The sequence below is a fragment of the Sceloporus undulatus genome, chromosome 6 (genome assembly GCF_019175285.1).
Source record: "Sceloporus undulatus isolate JIND9_A2432 ecotype Alabama chromosome 6, SceUnd_v1.1, whole genome shotgun sequence".
Lineage (NCBI taxonomy): Eukaryota > Metazoa > Chordata > Lepidosauria > Squamata > Phrynosomatidae > Sceloporus > Sceloporus undulatus.
Window position 1 is genome coordinate 162,115,707 of NC_056527.1, and position 16,002 is coordinate 162,131,708.

General features: G+C 40.9%; 1 protein-coding gene across 6 annotated transcripts in view; it reads left to right on the plus strand.

The window, feature by feature from the left end:
• Positions 1-5,573, plus strand: part of MTHFS (methenyltetrahydrofolate synthetase) — a 23,198-nt gene extending 17,625 nt beyond the window's left edge. For all 6 annotated transcript variants that reach the window (XM_042476352.1, XM_042476351.1, XM_042476356.1 and 3 more), the window contains exon 3: positions 5,136-5,573. In XM_042476352.1, the coding sequence (XP_042332286.1) occupies positions 5,136-5,365 (230 nt within the window). In that variant the 3' untranslated portion in view covers positions 5,366-5,573. The remainder of the gene's footprint in view (positions 1-5,135) is intronic.
• Positions 5,574-16,002: the final 10,429 nt, after the last annotated feature.

Consider the following 16,002-nt stretch of genomic DNA (forward strand, 5'->3'; position numbering starts at 1 on the left):
ATAATAATAATAATAATAATAATAATAATAATAATAATAATAATAATAATAATATAGTCATACAGTAAACATAAGTCAGAATACAAAACATAAAGGTGGGGTAGGGAACATTTTGGGGGGGAAAGCCTCTTTTTTTATTTGCAGTGAAGGGTGTATGGTAGAGAGGTGCCACCCCGGTCCTCCGGAGGAGGTAATTTGGTCCCCTAGCCTTCCAAAGTTGCCCACTCCTGCTTTAAAAAATGAAAGTCACAATTATTAGGGGACTAAATAATGACACACACACACACACACACACAAGGAGTAAGTAGAGCTTAGCAGTAGAGTACCCGCTACACAAGATGCCCATGTTCAGTCGCAGTCACCCCAGTTGAAAGGAGCTGGGTCATTTGAGGCCCTGGAGAGCAGATGCTAGTCAGAGTACATACTATTAAACTAGCTTGAGAAATAGATTCTTACACAAAAGATCACAAGATGGCATACATGTGGCCAGTTTCTAATGCTTCTTTTCCTTTTTTGTTCAGCGCTCTTTTCTGCTCTTGGTTTGTAATGCAATAGGATCCTGTATCCCTCAGGAATAAGAAGTTCCTGAAGTTTTCTCCCCCAAAACTAGCAAGATGAGACCTGTTCCGAAGGGCTGCACAACTGCTGCAAGCTCATTTGTTTCAAATGTCCCCTTGATGATTCCTACGCCACATTGGTACAAAAATAGCAAATCTGTACGTTGGTTGTCTTTAAGCTTGGCAGCAGTTCAGGATGGCAGCCCATTCCCTTGTTCTGCTTGGCAGAAGCATGAATCAACTTAGAAAGTGAGATGGCTAGCAATACCTCTATCCCTGCGGGTGAGGTGTAATATAAATACACCATTCAGATTTAGAATATGCCCTGACCTTCTTTGTTTCTGACTTTGCCAGCAAATTTGACTGAAATACTGTTTTGCACCAAGGAAACAAGACTTGTGTTTCTGGACCATGTAGCCTAGCTCTCTTTTCCTACAACTTGTCTTTAAATTAGTTTTGGGTTAGAAGGCCCTACCAATAGAAGATAGCTTCACAGATGGCGGTACCACAGAGCCAGTCTATTGACTGCTCCCATGACAAAGGTGTATCTACTGATTTGGCTAGATCTACTAGGCCACCTGAACTGTGAGCCTCACCTTTTGAAGTGGGAGTACAGTCCCAAGAATGGTCCCCAATTGTCCTGTCCAGCATCTATTCCATCTTGTTGGAAAGCATGACTACTCTGAACAGCTGCCTCTAGTATCAAGGAGATCATGGCCCTACAGGACCTGAGCAGAGAGGTTGAGGACTGGGGTCTTGGAGATGTCTTATTTATGGGGTCACTATGAATCAAAGTCAACTGGAATGCAGTTGATGGCTGTGATGACAAATGTAGTGGCACTTGAGTTTGCTTTTCTCTCCTCTCCTGCCCCTATCTGCTTTGCCTTGTGTCTTTTGAATGGAAATCTCCCTCTTGTTCTCACTCTTTGGATTTAAAAATCTGATCTGGATGAGAGCCAGTGTGGCATACTGGTTTGAGCATAGGGCTAGGACTCTAGAAATTGAGGATGGAACAAGATTTTTTACTGCTGCTCCAGAGACTAGGACCTGGAGCAATGGATTCTAACCACCGGAAAAGAGATTCCACCTCAACATTAGGAAGAACTTTCTGACAGTAAGAGCTGTTCGACAGTGGAACACACTCCCTTGGAGGGTGGTGGCGTCTCCTTCTTTGGAGGTCTTTAAACAGAGGCTAGATGGCCATCTCTCACACGAGGGTGCTTTGATTCTGTGTTTCTGCATGGCAGAGGGTTGGATGGCCCTTGGGGTCTTTTCCAACTTTATGATTCTAAATCAGGAATCCCCATTTGGCCATGGAAACCCAGTGGATGACTTTGGATGAGTTACATATGCTTGGCCCAAGAAAACCCCACCTTAGGGTTGTCAGAAACAACTGGAAGGCACACAACAACACCTGATCTGGGATTATTATTATTATTTTGGTAGAAAGGTGGGGTAAAAATGTTTTCAGAAATGATGAATAAATACTGTATATACTCATGTATAAGTCTAGAAATTTAGGTAAAAATTGACTCAAAAACCTTGCGTCGACCTTTGACAAAGTTCCCCATGACATACTTGCAAACAAGCTTGTAAAATGTGGGCTAGACAAAGGAACTGTTACATGGATCTGTAATTGGTTGACCGGCCGAACCCAAAGGGTGCTCAACAGTGGCTCCTTTTCATCCTGGAGAAAAGTGACCAGTGGGGTCCCACAGGGCTCTGTCCTGGGCCCAGTGCTATTCAACATCTTTATCAATGACCTGAATGACAGAATTGGGAGCATACTTATTAAATTTGCAGATGATACCAAATTAGGGGGAATAGCTAATACCCCAGAGGACAGGATCAAGATTCAAAATGACCTGAATAGACTAGAAAGCTGGGCCAAAGCTAACAAAATGAAATTCAACACGGAGAAATGTAAGGTATTGCACTTAGGGCGGAAAAATAAAATGCACAGATATAGGATGGGTGACACCTGGCTGAATGAAACTACGTGTGAGAGGGATCTAGGAGTCCAAGTAGACTACAAGTTGAACATGAGTGAACAGTGTGATGCGGCAGCTAAAAAGGCCAATGCTATTTTAGGCTGCATCAATAGAAGTATAGTGTCTAGATCAAGAGAAGTAATAGTGCCACTGTATTCTGCTTTGGTCAGGCCCCACCTAGAATATTGTGTCCAGTTCTGGGCGCCACAATTCAGAAAGGACATTGAGAAACTGGAGCGTGTCCAAAGGAGGGCGACAAAAATGGTGAAGGGTCTGGAAACCATGCCCTATGAGGAACGCCTTAGGGAGCTGGGGATGTTTAGCCTGGAGAAAAGAAGGTTAAGAGGTGATATGATCGCCCTGTTTAAATATTTGAAAGGATGTCATATTGAGGAGGGAGCAAGCTTGTTTTCTGCTGCTCCAGAGACCAGGACCCGGAACAATGGATGCAAGCTGCAGGAAAAGAGATTCCACCTGAACATTAGGAGGAACTTCCTGACAGTAAGGGCTGTTCGACAATGGAATGCACTCCCTCGGAGGGTGATAGAGTCTCCTTCCTTGGAGGTCTTTAAACAGAGGCTGGATGGCCATCTGTCAGGGATGCTTTGATTTGGATTTCCTGCATGGCAGAATGGGGTTGGACTGGATGGCCCTTGCGGTCTCTTCCAACTCTATGATTCTATGACTTATCCATGGGTCAATGTAAGTATTGTACTTAGCCGCCCTGATTGACCTCAAAGGGGTGAGATATAAATATATTATTATTATTATTATTATTATTATTATTACTTTACCACGCACGCACGCACGCGCACACACACATCCACCTACTGGTGAAAGAGAAAAGTTTAATCTGCCCTGGAATCATAGATCCCCTTCTACTCTCTCATCTGACCAGCCTTTAGTATGAGCACAAATAGTTATAGCTGCTGGGATTTGTAATTTGGCATTGTTTTGCTTTGCTTCATCTTTTACGTCCTTCATCATATGCCCCTAAGCTTTACCCTTAACTTATCCATGGGTCATATCAAAATCCATAATTTTGGCCCCAAAACCTGTCCTCGCTTGTACACAAGGTCGACTATATACAGTAATAAGTCAGAAGAGGAAGATGGTCTCCCAAGCTAACAGATCACCTACCAAGAGCACCCCATCTTGTCAGGACTGAGCTTCGTCTTATTAGTGCTCAATTTATATGCCTTCTTCCCATGTACTCATTGTGACTACACTGACAGGTAGCTGCTGGGATCTTGAAATCCCGCAGCCAGGGGCCTGGCCTGTAATTAATCCTGTTTTCCTTTTATCCCCTTTGCTGCAGTCCAAATGGACCAATCTGTAGTTAAAATGCTACGGTGGTTGTACAGCTGCCAGATGTTTCCCTTTGTTCCCCCAAGAAAAAAAGGGAAAATCTTGATTATTATTAAATGCACACGCTGGGTTTTCATCTTATTGATTGCAGAATAGATCAACTGCAAAAATAATTATACCTGCGAAAACCTTGAGGGGAAAAGAAAAGAAAAGCACCCGCTGTCAAACAGTAAAAAAAAAAAAAAAAAAGAAAGAAAGAAAATCAGGGAGATGAACCTACTCAAAAGAATTAAAACCAAACAGTAAAAACAGAAACCCTCATAAAAAATGCCCTTGCCGTCAGACACAAAACAGAGAGAGGAATAGGAATTAGGAACAGAAGTACCAGTTGTGAAAACATCCATAAGGAGATGTTTAGGCATTGCATCCATAAACTCATGTGTCTGAAGTGTGAAAAATGAATTATGGTACTTATCTCCAGACCTGTCACCAACCTAAGCAAATCATGGTCATTTAATCAAATGTGTTGTAACTGGTGAATTAACCAATTACATCTGCATGGTTTAAAACAGTATTTATTTAAAAGCCCCCACATATTTTGATGCATGCATGCCTTGCAGCTAGCATCACAAGACAGTGCCACATTCTGATTTAGACCACTGATCCATTAAATACCCATTGTCAAACTGATTATCAGAGGCTCTTTTCCTATATTTGAATCAGTTGCTCCAGGTCCTGTTCTCTGGAGCAGAAAACAAACTTGCTCCATCTTCAGTATGGTAACCTTTCAAATATTTATTTATTTATTCATATTTATTTACTTTATATCCCACCTTTGTCCCAAGATAGGATTCAAAATGGTGTATATATGTGTATATGTGTAGAAGCTGTCCAATGACTTATGGCAACCCTATGGATTTCATGATGGATGGCCATCTGTCAGGGATGTTTTGATTGAGAGTTCCTGCATGGCAGAGGGTTGGACTGAATCGTCCTTGTGGTCTCTTCCAACTCTATTATTCTATGAGGTTTTGTTAGGCAAGAAGTACTCAGTGGTAGTTTTAATAATAATAATAATAATAAATATTATTATTATTATTATTATTATTATTTATATTCCACTTTTTCTTAAGGAATCAAAGAGGATTAAAACCGTATAAAATAACGCAGCATACAATTAAAATTACAATTAAAAAAGAAAAATCCCCAAACCCAGTGCACCCCCCAATCATAATGAAATATGTTTTGATATGTTTCTTTTCTTCTCCTTTACCAACAGAAGGTCTTGACCTTATCCTTATGCCAGGACTTGGTTTTGACAAAAGCGGCAACAGACTGGGAAGAGGAAAGGGGTACTATGATGCCTACCTGAACCGATGTATGCAACACCCAAAAGGAAAGCCTTACACAATTGCCTTAGCTTTTAAAGAACAAATGTGTGCAGTCATCCCCACATCCGAAAACGATGTGAAAGTTGATGAAATCCTGTTTGAAGAAAAGGAAGACTGATAGACAACTTTGATAAACAGATATGAATTTTTGAAAATGGATTCCTAAAACAGAATTTAAACATGGTTATTTACCTCCATATTGACTATGGACTTATGTGTGTGAGTGGCTCATCGCTACTGACTCAGACTTAATAGTTCCATTGAGTGTAGAGTAATCATTATTTTCTATTTCAAATAAAGAGATTATATTTCTATTTCTCAAAATATGCACCTGTCAGATGCATTTACTGATTTCATCTGATTGATGGTTGTCTACTTTCCTGTCGGTTTTGTTTCATATCGAAAGTGTCACATTTTTTGTTGAATAAAATCTGTCACAGTTCTTTTTGATACTCACTCCCCCCACAAATATCTGGTTCTAGTGTTAACTCGGGATGAAAAAGCTAGGAAGAGAGATGGACAAGTATTAGTTTCATTTTCTCCCAGATTTCATTTTTTAAAATCTCAGGTGTTTTCTGTCCCACTTTTAATGATGTAGGAGAACTTGGGTAAGTTCTTTTAAACCCAAAGCAATTACAGTCTGTCTGTGCCAGTCTGAGTATTTAGGCGCACCTATTCTTAGCATGGAAAGCACCATGCTATACCTGACTGGTATGTACTTGTTGAATATGAGGAGCCCTGTTTGGGGGGGGGGGGGGAATGCCTAGCAATCCTAACTCAGTGTCAGGTGTATGGGATTTAGAAGCAGGTACTGGGCTGAACTGAGGAAGATCTGAGAGTGGGTTAGTGGTTCTAGTGGTGTATCGGCTTTTTCCCATAGTATTTTGAACTTGAATAGTAGTAGTAGTAGTAGTAGTAGTAATTTCTATCCTGCCTTTTTCCCAGTTTGGGACTCAAAGTGGATTGCACATAACACATAATTAAAAAATCATGATACAGAAGTTTAAACCAGATTAATTAATCGATTAAAACCAGACAAAAACCTAGATAACTAAACACACACACACACACCAGCACAACCATTGGGGCTTATGTGGTTTTTTAAAACATAAATTGGCACATGGACATGGTGTAGATGGGAAAGTAATACAAGCTAAGAATTTTGCTGGAGTTTCCAACACCCTGTGAGTTTCTAGGACTATTATTGGAAAACATGCATTGCCCAGGAGTACAAAAACAGTTATAGATGTACCTGCAATTGCAAGTTCTAACTAAGTCAATCTGTGACATTGAATCAATAGGATCTATGTTAGTGTTGACATCCCATTCAGTCATTAATTCAATGGGCCATAGTGTTGGTAGAAAGAAAGAATAGTAGGTTTTACCTAAAGAGAAATTTTTAAGGGATACAAAGCTTGGAGATGCAGAGTCACTTTCGGAAAAAGGAGAAGGAGGCATTGAATGGGTCTCTTTGGTGCTAGGGAGAAACTTACAAAGATGCTTAGAGTTGTGTAGACACAGCTTGGTGGGCTTTTTTTAAAGCTTTACAACCACCATGGCTTCCATTTTTAATCTCCACTAAGCATGTCCATGTTCACCTACTGAAATGGTGATATAGTACTATCTTATGTATCTCCAGCATCTGTGTGACAACTACTGGTACAGGCAACCTGGCACCTCATCCAAATGTTATTGAGCTACAGTTGCCATAAGCTCAACTTCTTAGGGGAGTCATAATTGAAATCATATGGAGGGCACCAAGTTGCTTGTTCCTGGTGTACTGTAACTGAGTGGGCAGTTAGCTTTGGGGTATTTCCTACCTGATCAAACCTCTCCCACCCACATCTTTGAAGACACATCCATGCAGAGAAGAAAAATGCAGGTCTTTTGTGCACAGGTGTATTGGTCTGCCCACCTATGGTACCATGACTCTACTATGCAGCCTCACATGTCTCTGCATAAGAAAAAAAAAAAACCTTGCGCACTGTGGTCTACATTGTATGGAGTGGCACTCTGGTGTTTCAGACTTGGAATTCTACCTAGAGACACCCAGGATTGAAATTGGGCCAACTAGTGTTGCCAGGTTTTCAAAACAGCAATAAAGGACAGTCACAATTCATGACATGCAAGGCTGGTAGTCGGGAAGTAGCTATGAACAAATTTGTGTTCTACCTAAATGTCAATCAACCTAGCAATGCTTTTCTCATTAGAAATTAATATTCAGATTCTGGAATTAGTATTCCAGAAACTAATCATCCAGATTAATAAATTACACAATGCCTACATTTATACTGGAAGGGCTCATACCCCCAAATACTAGATTTCCTTGGAATCTTATTCAGCCTGGATAAAAGGAAAAGCTTTCCAACCCTCAAATAATGGACATGCCTTATAATACAGGACACCTCTCAGCAATGTAAGGGTCAAATTTATAATAAGGGACCACTGGAAACCCTACTTCGGATCTTTTTATGCAAAACTAGTATTCTAACATTGAGCTGCAGTCACTTCCTTCAGATTCTAGGACTTGGGAAATCCAGAGAGAGGCGAGGTCCCAAGGGATGAAGCATTGGAGAAACAAGGAAATCCTCAAAGTCGTCCAAATCCTGCTTGTGCTTGTCTTCAAAAGTAGAGCAAATTAATCCACTCCTAACCTAACTCTGGCTCCTGTTAGTGCTCAGCTCAAAGGGAAGGTGTCAAGGGTGTGAAGCGCAAGCTGATAATTATTTTGACAGATGCATCACAAAAGGACCAGTCTCAGTGCAACCTTTGGTGTTGCAATAGCCTCTGGTAATTGGTCTGATTAACAGGCAGCTAATTAGAATGCATTACACATTCCAAACATAGATTTGGCTTCTTCATTTCCCCTTCTTTTAACATTTGCGTTTTCCAAATAGGAAAGAATTGTTTTTCTTTCTTTTAAATAAGAGAAACAGTTTGGGGTTCCCTAAGGACACGTGTAGCAATTAATGGCACTTGTGCTATTCTTAAGAACAAACAGCAGCTTCTCTGAAACCAACAAAATTAATTAATCGGTTAAATATACGAACTGATGTTAAAGATAGCGCAAGTTCAGAAATTTGCACAGAGATTGAGTATATGCCACACGAAGCAAAATGTGACCTGCAATGTTTTCCTGCCACAGTATTTCAAATTATTGTTGACACTCCCCACTGTGTTTTTAGTTGATATTTGAAAAGTCTGTCTGGGTTCACTAAAAAGGAAATAAATGGCAAGAAGCTACTGCATCAACCCACAAATCCTTACAACAATATATTAGGTTGTTGTTGTTTTTTCCTGTTGCCACAAATGCTACTTTTTCCATGCTACTGGTGCTGAATTAGGTGGCAAATCTAGCCAGGTTTAAATGGCATCTGACTGCTTCATAAGAAGAGATGAGACAAGGGTAGTATTGCATCTGTTCACTAGATGAGTTTGGAAAAAGAAAGTACAAGAGACTGCAGCAGTTTGTTTTTGTCTCGACCTACAGAAAAAGGCAAGATTCCACTTGCACCTTTCCTTTCTCCCTTGCTGTGTTAAAGAGGAGCGCAAACTACTTCTGTACTTTGAACTCATTTTTCACCAGTTAAAGTAAGCTAAGGAGAAAGTGGGAAGAGGAGAGAAAAACTGGTCTATTTTCAAAGCAGTTGGAAAAAACTAGACTTATCAGGATCATCCCTGTCAAATCGGAACGGTTGGATGGCATGGAATTATTCCCTCTATTTCTGTGATTCAGACTGTGAATGACATTACATATGCATCCAAGCCACTATCGCCATCAATAACATTCCATTGAAATCTATATCCCCATAACTTAAAACCATTAGGCCTGGTCCAGAGTATTTGGAAACCTAAGCAACAGCATTCCATACTGCAACATTTTGTTCTAGATATATTGTGGTGTGTGTGTGTGTGTGTGTGTGTGTGTGTGTGTGTGTGCTCACTCCACTAGACTGGGCTATAAATCTGTAAAACCTTTGCTGTTAACATACTAGCAAAACATGAACTCACTCACTTTTTCATATATGATTATTGACAATTCCCCTGAAGCAGGGATCAGGAACAGCTATGAACGCAGAAGATTTATAAGCAATATGATAATGGTATAATGATTGCGGGTGGAGAAGCCGTAAATTATCTGTCAACTTTGGAAGATGCTTTTAAAAAACAATAAGGACAAAGTAAACAGAGAACTTTATATGCAAAAAAAAAAACCCAACAACAGAGGATTTGGAAAGCCATATTGTCTTCATAGGATTTCTGTAGTTTCCCAGTGTGTTCTGCATAAGCCTCAATTCCCTTTGTCATAATTCAGTTTTGGACTTCTATTCTCTAAGACAGCCTGGTTTTGAATGTTGGTTTTAATATGCAAGGGCTCAGCCAAATCACACGGTAATAATCACTGCAACTCCAGCATTATTTTCTTTCACTTAACCATACGTGTCCAAGAATCCCACCAAAAGGTTAGCCCCTTCTTTCTATGTGTGAAAACAGAACTGTTACGAGAGCTGGAAAGTGGAAAGCATAAATCAGCAGAATGGAACGAAGGCTTGCCCTCCTTTGCTTTCATCAAATCCATTTAAGCTAACTTTGCCATTTATCTTTCATGAGATTTTCATTACCTCTTTACTCACCAAGGACAAGATGAAATTGTTAGCTTTATCGTTCATTTGTCTAATCTCCGGTTCCCTCTTAATGGGTTACTCAGGCGTTGGGCTGTGAGATGTCACTGCCAGCATTTCTGATGGATTTTATATCAGAACTATGCTGGTTTCTTCTGTATCAAAGATAAACAAATAAGTGTCTTTGGGATGGGGGAACGTTCTTTGGGACAGGAGTAGATGGATATCCTTGCTGTTGCTATCAATTGCTGTCAAGTCTTTCTCCCCCATTGTTTTAGGCATCTAAAATAACAATAATAATCTACCCAAGTGATTCACTGCCCTGAACAACTCACAAAACCAAGGAGATAGTGCACCCAGGTAAAGGAGACTTGGGGGCAACTGTGTTAGTTGCCCAAGTCATCTCCCTATTCCACAGATTTAAAAAAATCAACTCTAGCAGCTGGAAAATCCCTCAGAGCTTCAGGAATCCTTCTGATCCATTAGTCTCTAAGTGTGGACCATTTTAATGGGTCTAGCACCCCTTTAGAGATTAGGACTCCCAGCATATCAAAACTCTATCAGGTTGTGATCTGTCCATAGCAAGGTGGTTCTTTCAAACTCCTCATTCCATAGAAACACCCACATCATACTCTCCAACATTTTACAGATGAAAACCAGGACACCTGTGGCCAAGAACATCAGAGTGTGGCCAAAGTTATTAATGAGGAAGAACATACAAATCAGGAGAGGCTGCAGCAGTTTGCATTTGCCTCAGCTGACTGGGGAAAGCAAGATTCTGCCCTTTCCTTTCCTTTCCTCTTCCCCCTCCTGGGTTTTTTGCACTTTGATCTCAGTTTGCAGCAACTGAAGTAAGCTCATCTGTTTCTATGAAGTTGTCAATAAGCATCACCCTTGTTGGAGATAACATCCATTCATTTTTGCCCATGTTTAACCTGGATAGGCTAGGTTACCTTAAGTAAGAGGCATTGAGTCATACTGGCTGAAGAAGTAGACCCTTATCCAGGAACAGATTAACATACCCTCCATCTGTCTTGATTTAGTTAGCAGGAGAGTTAATCCTCTGTCGTCCCACTTTCTCAGCTGCATTTAAAATGTCCTGTTTTTTCTCTCCTCCTCCCACTTATCCCTTTTTCCTCACCTTACTTCAGTTGCTGCAAACTGAGATCAAAGTGCAAAAAATCCAGGAGGGGGAAGAGGAAAGGAAGTATAATCCAATGGCAATCCAAATGCAATCATGGGGTTTCATGTCATTGTGTGATAGACTGCCACACGAAAATTCGGGCAATGGCATGCTATTTTTGGGCAATGGGAAGCCAGTTCAAACGCAATGCGCATTCATGTAATTGCGCTAAACTAGCGAATTTAAGTTAATGCGTTCTGGCCCCACTTTCTTTCCATTCGAATTTAAGAGACATTCCTCCCGTTTGATAAACTCCAATATGTCTTCCTCTCACATATCTTAGAGCAAGAGCAGGATCATATTAAGGAGATACTTTATTTTCAACATTTTTGAAAGCATGCTACAAAACCTTTGAAAAACCAAAGCCCTATTTTGATGCCACCAAGCATTTTAGTGAGACAGAAGGGATCATTTTGGACCAGCCTTGTTCTTGTTGTAGTTGTAAAAGACAATTCTCTCTTCTCCTGCCTCTACACCGATGTTTTCCTTCTTTTTTTAATGCTCGGCTGATGATAATTTGGCACAAATCAGTCAAAGTCCTGGTTATTCCCCATTTTTCTGATGGAATCAAATTAGAAGGAGCCCGAGATGACATTTCCAATTTTTTTTTGTAATGAGCTTTGGGCCCCCAAGTCTTTTTGCTCAGTTGAGGCAGAGAGAAATAAATCACCACCTTTTCCCAGTGCTCTGCTTGGCATTTTGCACTTTCTGTGATAGCCAGTAATTAAATATCTTCGTCTTAGATCCATGCAGAAAGCAAGCTCAGCTTTTACAATTAGTTAGCCATCCCATTAAACAAGCTGCTCATCCAAAATAAAGGCACAATATTCAATTAGATGCAGGACAGGCTCATAAGAATCTGTCAGGGCTACTTCACCAGCAATCTGAACATGAATGTTATCCACATCTTGAAGGGAAGATTTGACCTCTGATTTCTCATGGAGGCCAAGGATTCTCTGAATAATTCCCATGACCTCTCTGGGGTCTGGGTTGGGGAAATGTAAACCATCCTCTGATGAGGATCAATCCAGTGGGGGCACGATACCCAGCTATATGCCTATCTTTCCTGCAACATCTTTGTTTGGAAGAGAGTGTGGCTTCTATAGTTAGACTGAGGGGAGAAGTTTAGTTCAGGTTCATGTGAGGTCTAAATGAAAGCATGTCCTCCTGCTGGGCTCCATAGACTGCTGTTTCATCAGTTCATTTAAATCCCATATTTCTATCTCCCCGGAGCTCCGGCTCATGCATTATATATTTCAAAATAGAAAACAACGCCCCATCGGTGAGCATTTTATTTTAGTTTTTCATCAGCCTGGCTGCATAAGTGGTATCTCACATTATGTCCTGCCCAGATTCCCCACAAGGATCTTATAAATGACTGTCCTAAGTGTCATATCCTTCATTTTGGAATCTTAACTCAGTCCTGCCAATGCATGACTTGCTCCTGACCCTTCTGATCTTTAGTGTGAGTTTGGAGGGGCAACAGAAGATGGACTTATTCCTAGTCTGTTTTAAATCATAGCATTCATCTGCCCAAGACATTTAGCTGCCTGAGCAATGGGCAAGATGGCAGCTGCTTGCTAGTCTACATGCAAACACTGACTAGACTGGCAACTGAATCAATACAGAATTTTGTATTCTGTATTGTATTCTGTATTTGTATTTAGAGATCCAGCATAGTGGTTTGAGCATTGGACTATGATTCTGGAGTTCAGGATTCAGTTCTCAGCTCAGCCATGGAAACCCACTGGGTGATACTGAGCAAGTCACACTCTCTCAGCCTCAGGGGAAGGTAATGACAAACCTCCTCTGAACAAATCTTGCCAGGAAAAACCCATTTGGGTTGCAATAAGTTGGAAATGACTTGAAGTCACACAGCAGTAGCAGCAGCATTGATAGAACAAGACAGAGCTTGGAAGTAGCATGTTATAAGTACTGTGATTACCTCACATTGTTGGACAACTCCCAGCACTCCTTACCTGGTGGGGCTGCTGGAAGTTGCAGTCCAAAAAGAATCTGAACTTTTATCTAAACACTTCACCTATCCTTGTTCTAACATGCTACTTTTAGTGTTGACAAATGCCTGACAACATTCATTTTGCAAAGTAATGTGAGTATATTTCTTACTGTTTCTTTCTTTATTACTTTTTCCTTAACCCTTTCCCCCCACACTAAAACTACTTACTGAAAGTTTTTAAAAGTCAATTTTCTTGCTTTTTGAAGAGCAGTTCTTTATGCAGAATCCATGGATATGGAGTGCTAACTGTACTTCTTTCTGTCTTTCAACAAATGGAGAGCTTATGAGAATAGCTGGGAAGCTCTCTCATCTGTCCCTGAGTATCTGTGGCCTGAAGTGGTTGACTCACTCTGCCTAATGATATGACCTACACATCTGTTATAGAAAGATCAAACTCAGCCCAGAAACTAGATGACCTAACGCAAGCAGGCTCTTCTTGGATCTAAGACGTCAAGTCAACATAAACTGTGGCTGGCATCCATTTCGACACTAATAATAATAATAATAATAATAATAATAATAATAATAAAGTTTTTATTTTTATCCCGCTCCTTCCCAAGATCAGGGCGGCTTACAACATCATAAGCTAGACTTAGGCTATTGTAATTGCTGGGAATTCACATTTAATGTAATGAACAATCAAGCAGGACCAGAAAAACCTACTTTTGCAGACTGATAGCACCCTGACTGAAGTGTTTCAAAGGTGCTGGAGATGTGCTAGGAAATGATGTCTACAGTACAGTACCAGGAAATGATGTCCACAGTACACTTGCAAGGTGCCATGGGACGATAAGTTATGGTTGGACCCTGAGGGGATCTCTCAAGCTACCAGTTCTGAAAGCATCATTTGACCAGGAATGCGCTACAGACAAGGGCTGGAATTCATGAGTGCAGTAAAGTTATGCATTCATGACTAATTGGTACTCACTATTTATCAACAGTCAATAGAGTAAGGAATGGATAGGGATCATAACAGTCCCCCAGTCTGGACTTAATGGGCAGCAGTCACTGCAAGTGACATGGGTCTCCACTCCCTTTATGAGTGACTCCCCAGTGTGACAGTCAGAAGCAACATCCCTATCATAATTTCTCCTTGCAATGGAGATTGCTCACAAGAAGTGGTTGGAAATGTCAGCCTGCTGTATCCCTATTGATAGGAGAACAGACCTGTGTTGCTTGCAGCAAGTACTGCAAGTAAGTCTGGATTGGGTAGGCCAGGTCAGGAGGTGCTACTTAACTACATAGCTAAGGTAGTTATGTAACTCAGGGCCGAAACAGACTGGCCCAAAGGGGTGGCATGATGCCATGTCTTTGAACACTAGATCAAGGCCATGGCAACCGCACGCCGTGGCCCTGATTCGGTTTTTTTCAGGAGTAAAAAGAAGCGGCAAAATGCTCTTTCCACTGCTGCCGCAGCTTCTTAACACTCCTGAAGCATGTGATGTCTAGATGCCATGCCACCAGAGCACCAAAAAGGTGCCACCATGTAAACAGCCGGGAGGCTTCATGGTGTCTTCCTGATAGCTTGGGGGTATGCGTCGTATGTACACCTTTCCCCCAAGCTGCTGGGAAGCCGACATATTTTGCCGGTGTGTTCTGGCCCTAAGTAGCTGATCTAGAATCATGTCTGTAATTTCGGGTTCCCCAATATCCTGTGCCTCCGAGATGTTTCAGTCAGGAGACTGCCAAGCTGCAAATGCAGGTTGGGAATGGGCATCATCAGTCGTAACTACATTGACAGTACTGTCATCTAGTGATGAAGATGAATGATGATGATGATGCGGGATCTTGGCCTGTATTACTACAGATGAAAGCCTTTTATTTTGGGGCATTAAAATACTCTATTTGTCAGTACTTTTTTTAAAAAAAATCAAATAAAATGCTCTACATGTTAGACATTTTTACCCTTTATGGTAATGTGTTTTGATTTTCAGAATCCAACATTTTTCATCAGCAGAGGAAGCCTCTGAGGAATCCTTCTCCTGTCCTTTCTGCTAGCAAGGATGCATTGATTTGTATTCTGCTACTGGTTTTTGTAAGATAACAAATCTAGGGGGAAAAAACATCAGTAGTCCCTTCCCTTTTCTTTGTCTATCCTATGGATTGGTTCTGTGCTGTGATTCATAACAGCAATTTGTTTTGCTGGATTAAGCAAGAGTTGAGCATTGAGTGGGGCCTTTTTATACCTGCTTATGCCGGTACATAGGTTCAATATATTCCTATTTCTTTTTCAGTCACAAAGGCCATTATTATGGGAACCATAAATGTACACAGTCACAGAACTGCCCACTGAATTATGAAACTTCTATGTAGGTATTTAGTCCTCTCTCTTGGATGGGAGACCGCCAATGAACAACAGGTACTGTAGGCTGTATTTCAGAGGAAGGAGTTGGCAAAACCACCTCTGAGTATTCCTTGCCTATCCCTATGAAGTTCATGGGTCGCCATAAGTTGACAGGCAACTTGAAGACACAAACACATGCACACACTTTTAAAACTCTTTCCCCTCTCTTACCTCCACCCCTCATTTTTTTTTGGTCAAGAAAGTTTCAATTACATTATTATTATTATTATTATTATTATTATTATTATCCTTTATTTATAAAGCACTGTAAATTTACACAGCGCTGTACATACAATCTTTTTAATTAGACAGTTCCCTGCCCTCAACAGAGTAACACTATAGTTACTCACAGTGGGGCAAATAGATGGAAAATGGATGGGATTGGGAAAATGTGGTCCTCCAGATTGTTGGTAAGTCTATAGCTTAGCTCATCTCTCATCATTGGAGTTGCTAGACAGAGCTGGTGGTTATAACCATTCCAGGGCCCTGATCCATTCAGTTTCCAAGTCAAGTAAGACTTGCTGTTAAGTGCATTCAAACTGACTTTGGCTTAGGGTGACCCTATCAATGAGAGACCCCCCCCCCAAGT